The following is an 18,549-nucleotide window of genomic DNA, read 5'->3' on the forward strand; positions in this document are numbered from 1 at the left end:
CCTGAGCTGACCATGATTTAGCCAGGATTCCAGACATTTTTCCAAATGGGTGCGGGTGAATATAAAGTACTTTACCCAACTTCAGTAAGGTTAGTCAGTGTGAATCTACCTGGGCTCCCTGTAGGTGTTCAAACCTTAAAGATTCAGTACAGCTTCTGGGAGTCAATTGGGGTGACCTAACAATAGTGACTAGACTTCCAAAGTAATTCGTTACAAGTAAAACCCTTAGGAGCATTTCGAGGATGAGGAAGGTGTTATTATAAATCACGTTTCCCAACCCCTCCGCTGCCCCTGCTTCATCACGCTGCTTGTCCAACCTCCAGCATTGGAGGAACAGAAATGTCCTCCAATTAAACAATGGAAAGAATGAAGCCATTGTCCTCAGTCCCAGCCACAAACTCTGTTCCCTACCTTAATTCCCTATTTGAACATGAGTTGAGCATCCATCTCTACTACATTCTCTCCTTCACCGCCTACCTCCACCTCCCCAACATTGTCCGTCTCATCCTTGCCTGAAATAGAAACATAGAAACTAGGAGCAGGAGTAGGTCATTCGGCCCTTCGAGCCTGCTCCCCCATTCATCATGATCATGGCTGATCATCTAACTCAACAGCCTGCTCCCACTTTCTCCCCATATCCTTTGATCCCTTTCGCCCCAAGAGCTATATCTAACTCCTTCTTGAAAACATACAATGGTTTGGACTCAACTACTTTCTGTGGTAACGAATTCCACAGGCTCACCACTCTCTGGGTGAGGAAATTTCTCCTCATCCCAGTCCTAAATGGTCTACCCCATATCCTCAGACTGTGACCCCTGGTTCTGGACTCCCCCACCATCGGGAACATCCTTCCTGCATCTACCCTGTCTAGTCCTGTTAGAATTTTATAGGTTTCTATGAGATCATCCCTCATTCTCCTGAACTCCAGCGAATATAATCCTAACTGACTCAATCTCTCCTCATATGTCAGTCCCGCCATCCCAGGAATCAGTCAGGTAAACCTTCGCTGCACTCCCTCTATAGCAAGTACATCCTTCCTCAGATAAGGAGACCAAAACTGCACACAATATTCCAGGTGTGGTCTCACCAAGGCCCTGTACAATTGCAGCAAGACATCCCTGTTCCTGTAATCGAATCCTCTGGCTATGAAGGCCAACATACCATTTGCCTTCTTTACCGCCTGCTGTACCTGCATGCTTACCTTCAGCTACTGGTGTACAAGGACACCCAGGTCTCGTTGCACATTCCCCTCTCTCAATTTATAGCCATTCAGATAATAATCTGCCTTCCTGTTTTTGCTACCAAAGTGGATAACCTCACATTTATCCACATTATACTGCATCTGCCATGTATTTGCCCACTCACTCAGCTTGTCCAAATCACACTGAAGCATCTCTGCATCCTTCTCACAGCTCACCCTCCCACCCAGCTTTATGTCATCTGCAAATCTGGAGATATTACATTTAATTCCCTCATCTAAATCATTAATATATATTGTGAGTAGCTGGGGTCCCAGCACCAATCCCTGCGGTACCCCACTAGTCACTGCCTGCCATTCGGAAAAAGATCCATTTATTCCTATTCTTTGTTTCCTGTCTGCCAACCAGTTTTCTATCCATCTCAATACACTACCCCCAATCCCATGCGCTTCAATTTTACACACCAATCTCTTATGTGGGACTTTGTCGAAAGCCTTCTAAAAGTCCAAATAAACCACATCCACTGGCTCCCCCTCATCAACTCTACTAGTTACATCCTCGAAAAATTCCAGTAGATTTGTCAAGCATGATTTCCCTTTCATAAATCCATGCTGACTCTGTCCAATTCTGCCACTGTTTTCAAGTGCTCAGCTATTAAATCTTTTATAATGGACTCTAGAATTTTCCCCACTACCGACGTCAGGCTGACTGGTCTATAATTCCCTGTTTTCTCTCTACCTCCCTTTTTAAATAGTGGGGTTACATTAGCTACCCTCCAATCTGTAGGGACTGTTCCAGAGTCTATAGAATCTCAGAAGATGACCACCAATGCATCCACTATTTCTAGGGCCACTCCCTTAAGTACTCTGGGATGTAGATTATCAGGCCCTGGGGATTTATCGGCCTTCAATCCCAATTTACCCAACACCATTTCCCTACTAAAACTGATTTCTTTCAGTTCCTCCCTCTCACTAAGCCCTGTGTTCCCCAACATTTCTGGTATGTTATTAGTGTCCTCCTTTGTGAAGACAGAACCAAAGTATGTATTTAGTTGGGCAGCCATTTCTTTGTTCCCCATTATAAATTCCCCTGTTTCTGACTGTAAGGAACCTACATTTGTCTTCGCCAATCTTTTTCTCTTCACATACCTATAGAAACTTTTACAGTCAGTTTTTATGTTCCCTGCAAGATTACTCTCGTACTATATTTTCCCCTTCTTAATCAACCCCTTGGTCCTCCTTTGCTGAATTCTAAACTGCTCTCAATCCTCAGGTCTGTTGTTTTTTCTGGCCAATTTGTAGGTCTCTTCCTTGCATCTAATCCTATCTCTAATTTCCCTTGTAAGCCATGGTTTGGCCACCTTTCCTGTTTTACTTTTGCGCCAGACATGAATAAACAATTGTCGCAGTTCACCCATGCGCTCTTTAACTGTTTGCCATTGCCTCGCACAACAAGATTGCCAATTATTCCTTTCTTATTACACAATACCCAGTCGAGGCTGGCCTGTTCTCTCGTTGGTTCCTCAATGTATTGGTCCAGAAAAACATCCCATATACACTCCAGGAATTCCTCCTCTACGGTATTGTTACTAATTTGATTTGTCCAATCTATATGCATATTAAAGTCACCCATAATTACAGATGTTCCTTTATTACATGCGTCTCTAATTTCCTGTTTAATGCCATTCCCAACATCACCACTACAGTTTGGGGGTCTATATACAACCCCCACTAACGTTTTTTGCCCCCTTAGTGTTTCTCAGCTCTACCCATAAAGATTCCACATCGTTGGAGCTAATATCTTTTCTCACTATGCGTTAATTTCCTCTTTAACCAGCAATGCAACTCCACCGCCTTTTCCTTTTTGTCTGTCCTTCCTAAATACTGAATACCCCTGGATGTTCAGTTCCCATCCCTGGTCACCCTGCAGCCATGTCTCCGTAATCCCGACTATATCATACCTGTTTACACCTATTTGCGCGGTTAATTCATCCACTTTATTGCGAATGCTCCTCGCGTTAAGGTACAAAGCCTTAAGGCTTGTCTTTTTAACATTACTTGTCCCGTTCCCACTATTTTTCACTGAGGCCCTGTTTGATTCTTGCCCTTGGTTTCTCTGCCATCACTTTCTTATTCCGCTTTCTGTCTTTCGTTCTTGTTTTTGATTCCCCTTCCTCTGACTTCATGCATAGGTTCCCATCCCCCTGCCATTTTAGTTTAAACCCTCCCCAATCACTCTAACAAATATTCCCCCTAGGACATCAGTCCCGGTCCTGCTCAGGTGTAACCTGTCCAGGTTATACTGGTCCCACCTCCCCCAGAACCGGTCCCAATGTCCCAGGAATCTGAAACCCTCCCCCTCACACCTTCTCTTCAGCCACGTATTCATCCGATATATCCTACTATTTCTACTCTGACTGGCACGTGGCACTGGTAGTAATCCTGAGATCACTACCTTTGAGGTCCTACTTTTCAATTACTTCCTAACTCCCAATATTCTGCTTTTAGGACCTCATCCCATTTTTATCTATGTCGTTTGTACCAATATGTACCATGACCACTGGCTGTTCACCTCCCCCCTTCAGAATGTCCTCTAGCCGCTCTGAGACATCCTTGACCCTGGCACCAGGGAGGCAACATACCATCCTGGAGTCTTGTTTGCGGCCACAGAAACGCCTGTCTGTTCCCCTTACAACTGAATCCCCTATAACTATCGCATTCCCACACTTTTTGCTCCTCCCCATGCTTCTGTTATTTCCAAACTTGACTATGCTAATGCTCTCCTAGCAGCCTCTCATTCTTTATTAACTTGAGCTCATCCAATACTCTGCTGTCCATGTCCTAACTTACACCAGGTCCCGTTCGCCCATCACCTCTGTGCTCACTGACCTACATTGGCTCCCGGTTCACCAATGCCTCAAGTTTAAAATTCTCATCCGCGTGTTCAAATCCCTCTATAGCCTCACCCCTCCCTAACTGTCACCCCCTCCAGCCCTACGGCTCTCACAGATCCCTCCAGTTCTGGCCCCCGTGTGCATCCCAGATTTCCTTCAGTTCACCACTGGCAGTCATGCGTTCACTTCTTTAGAAGTAGGGCCAAAAGCTGGCTGTATTAATAGGTTCACCTGCCCGGTGATGCCGAGTTTTCTCCCCTTGCCGGATTGCACATCACCCAGTAGACTGCGTGACCTGTCGGAGTCTGTGTTGAACACGCTAATGGACTCCTCTCTTGACGCTCCATACAAAGCCCTGTGAGGATGGATTCCACTGTACCCAAGTCCGTGCCGGTCATCCTTTAGTGTCAATTCTATCATCATCACGTCCTTTGGTGCAAAGGTGACATTTTCAGGCTGATACTCATCCTCTTCCTCCTGGAAGGAAAACCAGAGTCAACACTTGGGTTCCCCTTTAAATTACATGGGGTCTTGAAATTATGACGTGATAGTAAAGATAGGGAGAATTTTGGTATGAAACTCTTTTGGGTGTTCAGGAACAGAGGAACAAGAGGAGGCCAGTCAATCCCTTGAACTTGTTCCACCATTCAATTAGATCATGGTTAAACTGCATCTTCATTCTATTTACCAGCCTTGGTTCCCTGGCTCTCAATACCCTTGCCTATCAGTTTTGAAAATTTCAATTGAGCCTCAGTTTGAACTGCTTTCTGGGGGAATTTCCATTCCTCTTTGTGTGACATCATCTCTGAATGGCCCAGCTCTAAATATTAAAGCTTCTGCCCTTATTCTGGAACCCCCAGCACAGGAAATAGTTCCTCTCTAACTACACTATCAAATCCTTTAATAATTTTAAATAACTCAATTCAATCAGCCCTTAATCCTCTACACTTCAGGGAATACAATCCAGGTCTATGCAACCTTCTTCATAATTTAATCCTTTTTGGTTCCAGTATCATCCTGGTGACTCTGCACTGCAGCCCCTCCAGTGTAAATATATTTTTGCTAAGCTGTAGTGCCCAGGACTGAATGCAGTACTCCAGAGGGGGCTCTACCCAGAGCGTTCAGAGCTCGAATACAACTTCCACCCCTTCGCATTCCAGTTTTCTTGAGATAAAGGCCAACATTCCATTAACCCCAAATTATGTTTTGTACCTCTCCTCTAGATTTTAGTGACTTCTGTACTTGAACCCCTCAACATCTCTGCTCCACCACAGTTTCTAACTTTTCACCATTTAGGAAATAATCTGATTGATCTTTCTTAGGTCCAAAGTGGATAACTTTCACTTCTCCACATTGAACATACATTAAGATCACACAACAGAGCACTGTAAGTAATGAAAAGCTAAATGACTAAAAAACGGGGAATCACACGGTTTGGACACACGAGAGTCAGGACTCCACGATGTACCTGCGATCCATCCAAATCTTCGTCAGGCAAGGAACACCCATACACTTTCACATCCGTATCTGTGCGGCAAACAAAACAGAAACAGTGAGAGTCTTACATCGGTTCCAGCTATTTTCTAAGTATTACATGGGAAGGTCCTCGCATGTTCAGTCAGTCACTGGACAGTAGATGACTGGGGCCCAGGTGTGATCACTGGTTCTGTGCCAAGCCGGCAGAGTTCACTCCAGACTGTGGTGCTGCAATGTGCCTGAGTCCCTGAGGTGAGGGAAAATCTGGTGACGTTCCTACTCCTGATCATTTTTTTTTCTTTTAAATGTGGGTAAGAGATGCACAGGCCAGAACTAGGCATCATTGATGTATGATAGTCACTAATAAATCTAATAGGGAATTCAGGAGAAACCTCTTTACCCAGGGAGTGGTTAGAATGAATTCTCTACCACAGGGAATAGTTGAGGTGAATAGCATAGATATCTTTATCTAGCTTCCCCTAAACGTGAGGGAAAAAGGAATATTGCTGAGAAGAGAGACATCTTGCTGAAGCTTTTCATCTTGCACTCATCAGGACAAAGGCAAGAATGCCAAATTTCAAAAATCTGAACAGTTTAAACAAACCGTTCCATGCTAGTCCTATGCAGTAACTACGCAAGTGGTATTTTGCGCTAACAGGATTCTGTTGTCAGTCTAAAAAGGCATTCTGCCTACTGCACAATTGAGCAACACAGAATTTCCATGCTGGTGTGATGCCAGGTACACAGGTTATATGTCTAACAATTGGCTGATCGAATCAAACAGCAAGTTCCTTCGGTTGTTCGTAATAGGCAGAGTAAAGACCATACTCAACCAGCCCACACTTGCATAACCCAAAACAAAATATCTACTGTTAGATGTGATTCTGTGATTGGGCAGCACTTGCTGAACAACCCTGAGTGTGTTAATTGCTACACTAACAATCAAAAGTAAGTGAGAGAAACTAAAGTACATGTTGGTCCCTTAGAGAGCGAGAATGGGAATTAATAACGGGAAACAAGGAAATGGCGGAAGCATTAAACAGGTATTTTGCATGTTTCGTCACTGTAGATATCACAAAAAACATACCAATAATAGTTGAAAATCAAGAGGTAAAAGGGAAGGAGGAACATAAAACAGTCACAATCACTAGGGGAAAGGTACTGGGAAAACTATTAGAACTAAAGGTTGACAAGTTCCCTGAATCTGATGGTTTTCATCCTAGGCTCTTAAAAGAAGTGGCTGCAGGCACTGGTTGTACTGGTTGTGATCTTCTTAAAATTCCCTAGGTCCTGAAAAAGTCCTAGTGGATTGGAAGATCATTAATATAACATCACTATTCAAGAAAGGAGAAGACAGAAATTAGGAAACTATAGGCCAGTTAGCATAACATCTGTCAGAGGGAATATGCAAGAATCCATAAACAAGGAGGCAATAGCAGGAATTTAGAAAATCATAATACAATCAGGCAGAGACAATATCCAATGAGAAAGACAGACCCTAGAGGAAAGACGCACCACTCATGACTAACTAAGGAAGTTATAGATAGTATCTAATTGAACAAAAAAGCGTATAATTCTACAAAGATGAGTAGCAAGTCAGAAGGTTGGGCAGAATATAAAGAACAACAAAGAATGACTAAAAGGTTAATAAGGAGGGAGAAGTTAGAGTACGAGAAAGCTAGCTAGAAACATAAGAAGAAATAGTTAAGAGTTTCTACAGGTACTTAAAAAGGAAAAGAGTAAATAAAGTCATCGTTGTTCCTCTAGAAAGAGAGTTTGGGGAATTAATAATGGAAAATAAGGAAATGGCAGATGAACTGAACAGATATTTTGTGTCTGTCTTCACTGTAGAGAATACAAACAACATCCCAAAAGTAAGTGTGAATCAGGAGGTGAAAGGGAGGGAGGAACTTAAAACAATTACAATCACCAGGGAAAGGGGATGGAGAAAATTATTAGAACTAAAAGCTGTCAAGTCCCCAGGTCCTGATGGACTTCATCCTAGGGTCTTAAAAGAAGTGGCTGCTGAGATAGTCGATGCATTGGTTTTAATTTTCCAACATTCCCTAAATTTTGAAAGGTCCTATCAGTTTGGAAAAGAGCAAATGTGATTCCTCTATTCAACAAAGAAGGGGGCAGAAAGCAGGAATCTACAAGCCAGTTAGCTTAACATCTGTCATGGGAAATTGCTGGAATCTATTATTAAGGAGTCACTTGAAAATCTCAATGCAATCGAGCAGAGTCAGGTTTTGTGAAAGGGGATTCATGTTTGACTAATTGATTGGAGTTCTTTGAGGAAGTAACAAGCAACGTGAATAAAGGGAAACCTGTGGATGTGCTATATTTATATTTCCAGAATGCATCTGACAAGGCTTTCTTTTATTCATTTACGGGATGTGGGCATCACTGGCTAGGCCAGCATTCATTGCCCGTCCCTAATTGCCCTTGAGAAGATGGTGGTGAGCTGCCTTCTTGAACTGCTGCAGTCCATGAGGTGTAGGTACACCCACAGTGCCTGTTAGGGAGGGAGTTCCAGGATTTTGACCCAGCGACAGTGAAGGAACGGCGATATATTTCAAGTCAGGATGGTGAGTGACTTGGAAGGGAACTTCTAGGTGGTGGTGTTGCAATGCATCTGCTGCCCTTGTCCTTCTAGATGGTAGTGGTCGTGGGTTTGGAATGTGCTGTCTAAGATGCCTTGGTGAGTTTCTACAGTGCATCTTGTAGATGGTTCGCACTGCTGCTACTGTTCTTCGGTGGTGGAGTGAATGTTTGTGGATGGGGTGCCAATCAAGCGGCTGCTTTATCCTGATTGGTGTGCAGCTTCTTGAATGTTGTCGGAACTGCACTCATCCAGGTAAGTGGGGAATATTCCATCACACTCCTGACTCGTGCCTTGTAAATGGTGGTCAGGCTTTGGGGAGTCAGGAGGAAAGTTACTCACCGCAGGATTCCTAGTGTCTGACTGGTCTTGTAGCCAGGAGGCCTGTGTGAAGTATAAACACTCCATAGATCTTGCTGTAAATACTATGTAATGCTTTGTAAGCTAAATTGCTGAGGAATTGACACAGGTAGAGTTCCTGCTGGCTGAAGCCAAGTGCACACACTCTCCTTGGGGATATACCCAGCTTATGCCAATACAGAGAACTTGATGGCAACAGTCTGGGCTTAGGCACCCCAAGTGAGAGCCTGCTCCGTGTCCTCATCCAACCAACTCATCTCCAATCTGAACATTGCCCCAGACTCCTGACTGTCAACCAACAAGGGGAGATGGTGGTGTGGTGGTAATATCACCGGACTGGTATTCCAGAAGCCCAGGCTAAAGCTTCGGGGACATGGCTCAAATCACACCAAGGCAACTGGCAGAATTTCAATTCAATTACTAAAAACTCCCACTCCACTCCACTGGAGCACATAATCTAGGCTGACACTCCCAGTGCAGTATAGAGGGTGTGCTGCACTGTCGGAGGAACCGCCTTTCGGATGAGACATTAAAAGGCCTTTGTAAAGGCCTCATCTACCTTTTGAAGTGGGCTTAAAAATCCCCTGGCACTATTTTGACGAAGAGCAGGAGAGTCCTCCCCGTGTCCTGGTCAATATTTATCCCTCAATCAACATTGCTAAAACAGATATCTGGCAAATATCTGCTGTTTATTGGAGCTTGCTGTGCATAAATTGGTTGCAATTACTACAATACAACAGTGACTATACTTCAAGAGGTACTTGTTTTGGCAGTAAAGCTAAAGGACATCCTGAGGTTGTGAAAGGTGCTGTAGAAATGCAAGTCTTTCTTACTTTTTTTACTTTGAGTTCTGGAACCAGACTGAAAATAAACAGTGACATTGGGATATTTCTCACCACACTGTTGCTTCCGAGGCTTCCTCTTCACACGTGGTCCAAGCCCTTGTCCTTCCTTCCAGCCCATTTTCCGCAATAGCTGCACACCAATTGTTATCCTGGGTGAGAGTTTAGACACATTACATCCTTGAATCAATTAAATTGTTTAATAACCGTTAACCAGGTCTTGACAATGACAGTGAGACTGAACCATTGATCACCGCAGCACACCAGAGCTCTGAACAGACCAGAGGTTAGTCAGTCTTCCCCACAGGAGGAGGATATCACTCCCCACTGGCTCTCCAACTCTCTGCCCTGCTACAACAGACAATCCTCCAGTGTTGCTCCAGTTTGAGAACACATTTATAAGGACTTTGAAACATAAATCGCTCAGACCTCAGTACCGGAGGAACATGCTGAATTTCAATGATGTGGACGTTTCTGAACAAGCTTCACAGTCACTCCTTGGGGAACACACTGAGTGACCAAGAGACACCCTGCCCCCACCACCCCCCCAAAAAACACAAATAGCTCATGATCATCACAGACACACAGTGCTCAAGGTCAGGGTGGCTTCAATATCAACAAGATCACAATTCCAGAGTTTCTTCCCTTCCTAACATTACAGCATCTAATTCAGGCTTGAAATTAGAAAAAAATTAGTTATTTTAGTGTCTTTGAGAGATCGAGTGCTAAATGCACCCCCCCCTCTCTCCCCAGTTACATCACACTCCAGGCCGGGAAGGTGGTGTCTTCAGTCCTCCGTCTCGGCTGAGATTGATGATCACAACTAGGCAGCAATTAGGAAAAGACTGTTCACCCCAGTGACCCCCTGCTTGTAAGCAGTGTAGATGGAAGCAGAAAATTAAAAGATATATTAATAGATTAAATGAATGAACAAAATTGTGTCAAATGGATTTCAATGTAGGCATGTGTGAGGTCATCCACTTTGGACCTAAATGGATAGGACAGGATATTTTCTAAATGGCAACAAGCTAGAAACAGTGGAGGTTCAAAGAGAATCTGGCATCCGAGTACACAGGTCATTAAAATGCTTGAACAGGTAACGAAAACAATCAGAAAGGCTAACTGAATACTGGCCCTTATATCTAGAGAACTAGAAACAACAGGGTAGAAATCATGCCCCAGATATACAAAGCCCCGGTTAGACCACATCTGGAGTTACTGTGAGCAGTTTTAGGTGCCACACTTTAGGAAGGATATATTGGCCTTGGAGGGAGGGCTGTGTAGGCTTACCAGAATGAAAGTTGGACTCCAAGGGTTAAATTGTGAGGAGAGATTACAGAAACTAGGATTGTATTCCCTGGAATTTAGGGGGCGATTTGATCAAAGTTTTCAAAATATTAGCAGAGCAGATAGGGAGAAACTATTTCTTCTGGTTGGAGGGGCTAGCTAGAACTAGGGGACATTGTCTAAAAATTAGAGTCAGACTGTTCAGGAGTGAAATTAGGATGCATTCATACAAAGAGTGGAAGAGTTTGGAACACTCTCACACAAACAACAATTGATGCCAGATAAATTGTAAATTTTAAGGGTTATGGAGCAGATCAGCCTTCATCACATTGAACAGTGGGGCAGGTTTGAGGGTTTAAATATTCCTTCTTTTCTATGTCCTGTGACCCCAGTTAGAGAAAGGGGAAATCAACCAGGGTTCCTGTTCCTGATCACTGTGGTGATCTTTGCTGCAAAGTGAGCCCATGTGGATGATGGGGGATGACAGTATGCTCCCCATAGTAACCCATGGACACTCACAGGTGTGCACAGAAAACAGGATAACCGTACAATCTGTCTGGCAGAGAGGGCAGTCACTTCATGGAAGGGCGGGGAGGGGTGGGGGCAAAAGCTGAAAGGAACAAGCTGAGAAGCCAAGTAACAAATATCCAATCATTGGTCTCTTAAATCATTCACTGCTTTTTAAGCTCTAAGGTAATCTCAAGTACTGCTCATAATACTCATCCTTCTTGCTCAGCTTTTTTGAATTAGCACTTTCCCATTGCCAATGTGTAAATTCATGTATGGTAATTAAATGTAATTATCTCAGTATATGAGGATTCAGCTTTCTGGCTTTACATCATAACTCTCTCTCCCTCGAGAGGAGTCAACCTTCAAGCAAATGTTTACGATTTCCCCATCCTACACAAACATATAACAACAGTCCACATATACTAACGTATTCGAATCTCACAATTATCATAAAGGCTGTGATCATTTGTATTGTGTGTGAATTATATGGAAATAAACAGCTAAATAAAGAAAGAAGAAACTTCTCTTTTGTTATAAAATGGATGAATTGAAAAAGGCACATAATCTAAATGGTGAGAGATTGCAGAGCTCAGATGCAGAGTGATCTGGCTGTTCTAGTGCACGAATTGCAAAAGGTTAGTATGCAGGTGCAGCAAGTAATTAGGAAAGCTAATAGAATGTTATTATTTATTTGAAGAGGAATTAAATACAAGAATAGGGAGGTTATGCTTCAGTTATATAGGGCATTGGTGAGACCACATAAAAACAGAAAATGCTGGAAAAACTCAGCAGGTCTAGCAGCATCTGTGGAGAGAGAAAAAGAGTTAACATTTCGAGTCCATATGACTCTTCTTCAGAACTAAAGAGAAGTAGAAATGTGATGTGATGCCCTACATCATATCAATAATTTCCGGTTCCTTGCCCTAACCACCTCCTCTTCACCATGGACGTCCAATCCCTCTACACCTCCATCCATTACCAGGATAGTCTGAGGGCTCTCCACTTCTTCCTTGAACAGAGGGCTGAACAATCCCCATCCACCACCACCACTCCTCCACCTGGCTGAACTTGTTCTCTCACTCTACAATTTCTCCTTTAACTTGTCTCACTTCCTCCAAATAAAAGGTGTGGCTATGGGTACCCGCATGGGCCCTAGTTATGCCTTTCTCTTTATGGGGTATGTGAACATTCCTTGTTCCAGTCCTACTCAGGCCCGCCTCCCACAACTCTTTTTTCAGTACATCGACAATTGTTTCGGTGCTGCTTCATGCTCTTGTCTGGACCTAGAAAAATTTATCAATTTTGCTTCCAATTTCCACCCCTCCATCATTTTCGCATGGTCCATCTCCGACACTTCCCTTCCCTTCCTTGACCTCTCTGTCTCCATTTCTGGTGATAAACTGTCCACCAACATTTATTACAAGCCCATTGATTCCCCCAGCTACCTCGACTACATCTTCTCACACCCCGCTTCCTGTAAGGACTCCATCCCATTCTCTCAGTTCCTTCACCTCCGTCGCATATTCCAATGATGCCACTTTTCAAAACAGTGCTTCTGACGTCTTCCTTTTCCCTTAACCAAAGTTTCCCACCCACTGTGGTTGACAGGGCCCTCAACTGTGTCCGGCCCATCTCCCACACCTCTGCCCTCACACCTTCCTCTCCCTCCCAGAACCACGATAGGATCCCCTTGTCCTCACTTTTCACCCCACCAGCCTCCATATTCGAAAGGATCATCCTCCGCCATTTCTACCAACTCCAGCATGATGCCACCACCAAGCACATCTTCCCCGCCTCCCCCACTGCCAGCATTCCATAGGGACCATTCCATCCGTAACACCCTGGTCCATGCCTTCATCACCCCCAACACCTCATCCCCTTCCCACGCAATTGCAGAATGTGCAACACCTGCCCCTTTACATCCTCCCTCCTCACTGTCCAAGGGCCCAAACACTCCTTTCAGGTGAAGTACCTCCTTCAATTTGGTCTACTGTATTCGCTGCTCCCAATGCAGTCTCCTCTACATTGGGGAGAATAAACACAGACTGGGTGACCGCTTTGCGGAACACCTTCACTCAGTTCGCAAGCATGACCCAGACCTCCCTGTCGCTTGCCATTTCAACACCCCGCCCTGCTCTCATGCCCACATGACCATCCTTGGCCTGCTGCATTGTTCCAGTGAAGCTCAACACAAACTCGAGGAACAGCACCTCATCTTCCGACTAGGCACTTTACAGCCTTCCAGATTTAACATCAAGTTCAACAACTTCAGACCATGAACTCTCCTCTATCTTGACCCTTTCCTAAATCCCATTTTATTTATTTATTAAATTTTATTTCATTCTTTTATTTATTTGTTCTTTTTTTTTAATCTTTTTTCCCGAACCCCACCTCCCCACACAGGGCTGTCACGTTTTTATGTTATGCTTTCACAGAGCGCTGACCCTTGTTCTGCTGTTAACACCTTCTGCTATCTTACCTTTATGCCGCTCTCAGCACCTTCTTTACTCTTTACCACTACCATTAACACTCCCTTTTTCTTGTGTCCATGACATATTTGTCAATCTCTCCTTAACTGCCACCTATCCCTGACCTTCTATCTTACTCCACCTGCTCCACCCCCTCCTAAACATTATAAATCTATCACATTTCTACTTCTCTTTAGCTCTGAAGAGTCATACGGACTCAAAATGTTAACTCTGTTTCTCTCTCCACAGATGCTGCCAGACCTGCTGAGTTTTTCTGTTTTTATTTCAGATTTCCAGCATCTGCAGTATTTTGCTTTTATGTTGGTGAGACCACATCTGGAGTACTGTGAACAGTATTGGTCTCCTTATTTAAGGAAATATGTAAATGCATTAGAGAAGCACAGATAAGGTTTACTAGATTAATACCTGGAGTGGGAGGGTTGTTTTATGAGGAAAGGTTGGACAGGTTAGGCTTGTATCCACTGGAGTTTTAAAGAGTAAGAGGCGACTTGATTGAAACAGATCCTGAGGGGTCTTGACCGGGTGGATGTGGAGAGGATGTTTCCTCTTGTGGGAGAATCTAGAACTCAGGGTCACTGTTTCAAATGCCCATTTAGGACAGAGATGAGGAAAAGTCTTTTCTCTCATAGGGTTTGAGACTTAGGGATTCCGCCTCAACCACCTTTTGAGGAAGAGAGTCCTTGAATATTTTTGAGGTAGATAGATTCTTGATAAGCAAGGGGGTGAAAGGTTATCAGGGGTAGGCAGGAACATGAAGTTGAGGTTAAAATCAGATCAGCCATGATCTTATTGAATGGCGGAGCAGGCTTGAAATCTGATTGGCCCACTCCTGCTCCTAATTTCGTATGTTTACAGGTGCTTTAATCATGTGGCTGCAACTCCCAACACGGAAACCAAATCAACTACTCCACCTCACTCCCGCGCCCCACACAGACAGGACTGTCTGCAGTCTGGCCTTTTACCCAACCACAGTGATCTCCTCACCAGACAGACAGAGCCTCTGCTATATAGAGAGTCAATTCAATGTGACAGTCTGATCAAGACTAGGACGGTCTATCATTCAACAGTAACTCCCTACTCTAAATACTCCCTCTCACTTTGCTGGAGCAATCAGGTCATCCAATATGGTGGCCCCAGGAATGGGAGCAGCCACGCTTGCCAAAGCTCGTGATTTCTCCTGGATCTTGTCTTTGGCCTTCGAGGCAAAGTCATCCGTCGTTGTTATTCCTTTTGGCGCAATTCCATGATCCTTGAGATCCTAAAAAAAATTAATAAAAGTCATAGAATCTTGCACCACAGAGAGAGGCCAATCAGCCCATCGTGCCTGTGCCGGCTCTTTGAAAGATCGATCCAATTAGTCCCGCTCCCCTAATCTTTTCCCACTGCAACTCTTTGCTTTTCAAGCATTCATTCAATTCTCTTTTGAAAGTTACTGTTGAATCATCTTCCACTGCCCTTTCATGCAGTGCATTCCAGATTGTAGCAACTCACTGAATAAATAAAGTTCTACTCATGTTGCCTCTGGTTCTTTTGCCAACCACCTTGGGTCTGTCTTCTGCTTATTGACCCTCCTTCCAGTGAAACAGTTTCTCCATCTTTAATCATCATAAAACCCTTCATAATTTTGAACCCATCAAATCTTTCTTTTACCCTCTCTGCTCTAAGCACTGCTTGCCCACAGGTAAAACGTAAATGTTGACTGAAGGAAAGTGTGAGGGCCCCAAATATCAAACTCCTTCCCTCCCTCCCTGTGGATCAGCCATCCTCTGCCTGCTACCTTTCGATAGGGAGACCATGAAAGCAGTATCAGGGAGCACCTCCAAAGGACACTGCACTGTCGGCTCCGAATGGAATTGAATGTTGTCCCACTCTCTCCAAAACATAGCATGAACCACCCCTCCCTCTTACTCCTGAGTACACTGTGCACATTACTTCATCATCACATAACTGTGCACCGAGTTGTTCTGGAACATCACCACCCACCCACCAGCAGAAATCAACTAAACCCTTAACATACCTCTTCATCCATGAAGTGTTCGGGACTGAAGAACTGCTTATCTGCCTTTTGCTGCCGTGAAGATACAAATGTTGAAGGCGCCCATCCTACAAACACAGTAACATTGTCAAACCTCCTGTCTATTTCTCATTACACACAGGCCAAAGTGCATTTTTAAATTTATTCTTTCATGGCATGCGGGTATCGCTGACAAGGCCAGCATTCATTGCCCATCCCTAATTGCCTTTGAACTGAGTAGCTTGCTCAGCCTTTCAGAGGGCAGTTAAGAATCTACCCATCGCTGTGGGTCTAGAGTCACATGTAGGTCAGACTGGGTAAGGACAGCAGATTTCATTGCTGAAAGGGCATTAGTGAACCAGATGGGTTTTTACAACAATCAATGATAGTTTCATGGTCACCATTACTGAGACTAGCTTTGTGCTCCTTTTTATTAGTTGAATTTAAATTCCACCAGCTGCTATGGTGGGATTTGAACCCACGTCCCCAGAGCATTAGCCTGGGCTTCTGGATTACTAGTCAAATGGCATTATCACTACACCACCGTCTCCTTCTAAATAATAAACACACAGGATAACACAGGGACCAGAGAATATTATAAACACGATAATGCAGGGGCCACAATGCATTACATGCTCTTGTTGGCTGTTTGTTTAAAAAAAACACAAAACTTTATGTATTTGCAAGCCGGATGCATGAGCCTCGCTGTCCCGTCAGAGCTGTCAATGCTTATTGCAGTCAGCTTGATCCAGAGGGGCAGCGTTAATATATAACAGCCAATCCATGGTCGGGCATTCCCAGTGAGGAGCATGGCTCTGCAAATCACAGCAGACAGCAAATCCATATGCCCAGAATTTCCCCAACAGCACTCCCTATGAGCATGCTCTTCATTGTGCCGAGAGTGGCCCCCTCCAGACCGGGAATTCTCTTCCCACCAGAAGCATACCATTAGGAAATCCACTGGATAGTTAGACAAAGTGGTGCATGCACCTTAAAATTAAGCTTTTTGAAAAGCAGTTTGTCATTGTACAATGTGTTGGTACAGAATTCCTTTCCCTTTAAGTTAGTCGAGCTGTTAATCTGTTTGTTGTAACTGGCTTAGCGCCTCTGTTAAAGGAATAGCCAAGGGAACCCAGAAAACATTTGTAGCTTAAAGCCAATGAGTTTCATTTCAAGAAACCATGCGAGAGATTCTTACTTACCTTCTTTTGATCCCACCGAGTTGAAATAGCCAGCAGAAAAGCCCCCAGTGAAAGCCCCATGAAAGCGTTTGTACCTCCCCTTCTCATCTTTGACTGTCTGCTCCTGCAGAGGAACTGGTTTCTTGGTTGATTCATCTTAGAAGCAAATAAACAACTGACATTAAAACAATGCAGATCTTAATTCAACTGTTTCCCTTCCTGTTGATACTATCCCCTTGCTGTAGTCCAGATGATGTCAACTCTCTCTGAGGAACAGCAGCCCTCTAGTACCTCCCCAAATATCACTATTACTCACATCTTTGTCACTGACTCTACCTATTGGGTATCCACAGGCCGTCAGTCTCAGTCCTGTCCCCACCCAAAGCCCTCTTCCCCAAGCTCATCTCATTAGTGAGAAACAACTCCTGCTACAATGATCCACAAAACTCCAGATTATCCAACTTGCCCCCACCTCCAGCCCCTCCATTAGCTGGTAATCTGTATAATTCCTCCTCTTCCTTCACACCTCCATGAAAAAACCCCAGCCTGTTCCGCTCTGTCCTTGATATGGATGGGAGAGATCAAACGCAAAATAATGTGGGTGAGGGGGTTAAAGGGTCGGCTTAATTTCGGTGGCACAGGAGCGATGGGGTGATGGAGATTTCAATCATTGGTCGTGGGGCTGGGGGTGGTGCCAGGGTAATTGGAGGGGGTGGGGGACAATTCCCTGATGAAGCGGTGGGTCGAGGCTGGGAGCTGGGGGGTCGAGGCTGGGAGCTGGGGGGGCGGGGCAGCGCTGAGGGTGAGGCCAGGGGGCGTGGCTGGGGGGGGAGGGGCTCAGGGGGGCAGGGGAGTGGGGTGGGGTGGGGTGGGGCGGGGGCGGGGGTGGGGTGGGGTGGGGTGGGGCGGGGGCGGGGGTGGGGTGGGGCGGGGGAGGGGGAGGTGCCTGGGTAATTGGAAGGGGTGGGGGACAATTCCCTGATGAAGCGGTGGGACGGGGTCGGGGCTGGGAGGGGGAGCACTGAGGGGGAGGCCAGGGGGTGGGGGGGGCTGGGGGGCTCAGCAGGGGAGTGGGGTGGGGCTGGGGTGAGGCTGGGGAGGGGGGTGCTGGGGTGAGGCTGGGGAGGGGGGGGGCTGGGGTGAGGCTGGGGAGGGGGGGGCTGGGGTGAGGCTGGGGAGGGGGGGGCTGGGGTGAGGCTGGGGGGGGGGCTGGGGTGAGGCTGGGGGGGGGGCTGGGGAGGGGTGAGGCAGGGGGAGTGGGCGGGGCTGGGGGTGGGGCTGAGGGGGGGGGGTGCAGAGACATGCTGGACCCCGCGGCCGGGCGGTTGTTATGGAAACCCCGCAAGGCCTCAGGCCCCAATTGCCGTCCGCAGCCGGTGACAGACCCGGACTCTCCGCTTCCCGCCTGGGATATTTAAACACTCCCCCTCCCCCGGGGGGTATTTACCTTCCAGCGGCTCCAGCGCGGACCCGAAAGAAACAAAATCCTCATCCTCATCCTCGGCCATCTTCACCAGGCAGCGTCACAGGTCAGAGTTCACAGGGGGTCAAATATAACCAATCAGAGCAGCGGGGGTAAAAATAGGAGATCACCGGGGGTAATAACAGGGGATCACCGGGGGTAATAACGGGATCACAGGGGGTAAAAATAGGGGATCACCGGGGGTAATAATAAGAGATCACCGGGGGTAATAAT

General features: G+C 45.5%; 1 protein-coding gene across 3 annotated transcripts in view; it reads right to left on the bottom strand.

Annotated features, from left to right (window-relative positions):
* The window catches only part of gpatch1 (G patch domain containing 1), a 65,671-nt gene extending 47,277 nt beyond the window's left edge, over positions 1–18,394 (bottom strand). For all 3 annotated transcript variants that reach the window (XM_078544704.1, XM_078544703.1, XM_078544702.1), the window contains exons 1-7: positions 18,301–18,394; positions 16,875–17,009; positions 15,676–15,761; positions 14,756–14,916; positions 9,427–9,524; positions 5,561–5,619; positions 4,324–4,569 (exon numbers count right to left, since the gene is read on the bottom strand). In XM_078544704.1, coding sequence (XP_078400830.1) covers positions 4,324–4,569; positions 5,561–5,619; positions 9,427–9,524; positions 14,756–14,916; positions 15,676–15,761; positions 16,875–17,009; positions 18,301–18,361 — 846 coding nt within the window. In that variant the 5' untranslated portion in view covers positions 18,362–18,394. The remainder of the gene's footprint in view (positions 1–4,323; positions 4,570–5,560; positions 5,620–9,426; positions 9,525–14,755; positions 14,917–15,675; positions 15,762–16,874; positions 17,010–18,300) is intronic.
* Positions 18,395–18,549: the final 155 nt, after the last annotated feature.

Source organism: Cetorhinus maximus, chromosome 6, assembly GCF_964194155.1.
Source record: "Cetorhinus maximus chromosome 6, sCetMax3.hap1.1, whole genome shotgun sequence".
NCBI lineage: Eukaryota > Metazoa > Chordata > Chondrichthyes > Lamniformes > Cetorhinidae > Cetorhinus > Cetorhinus maximus.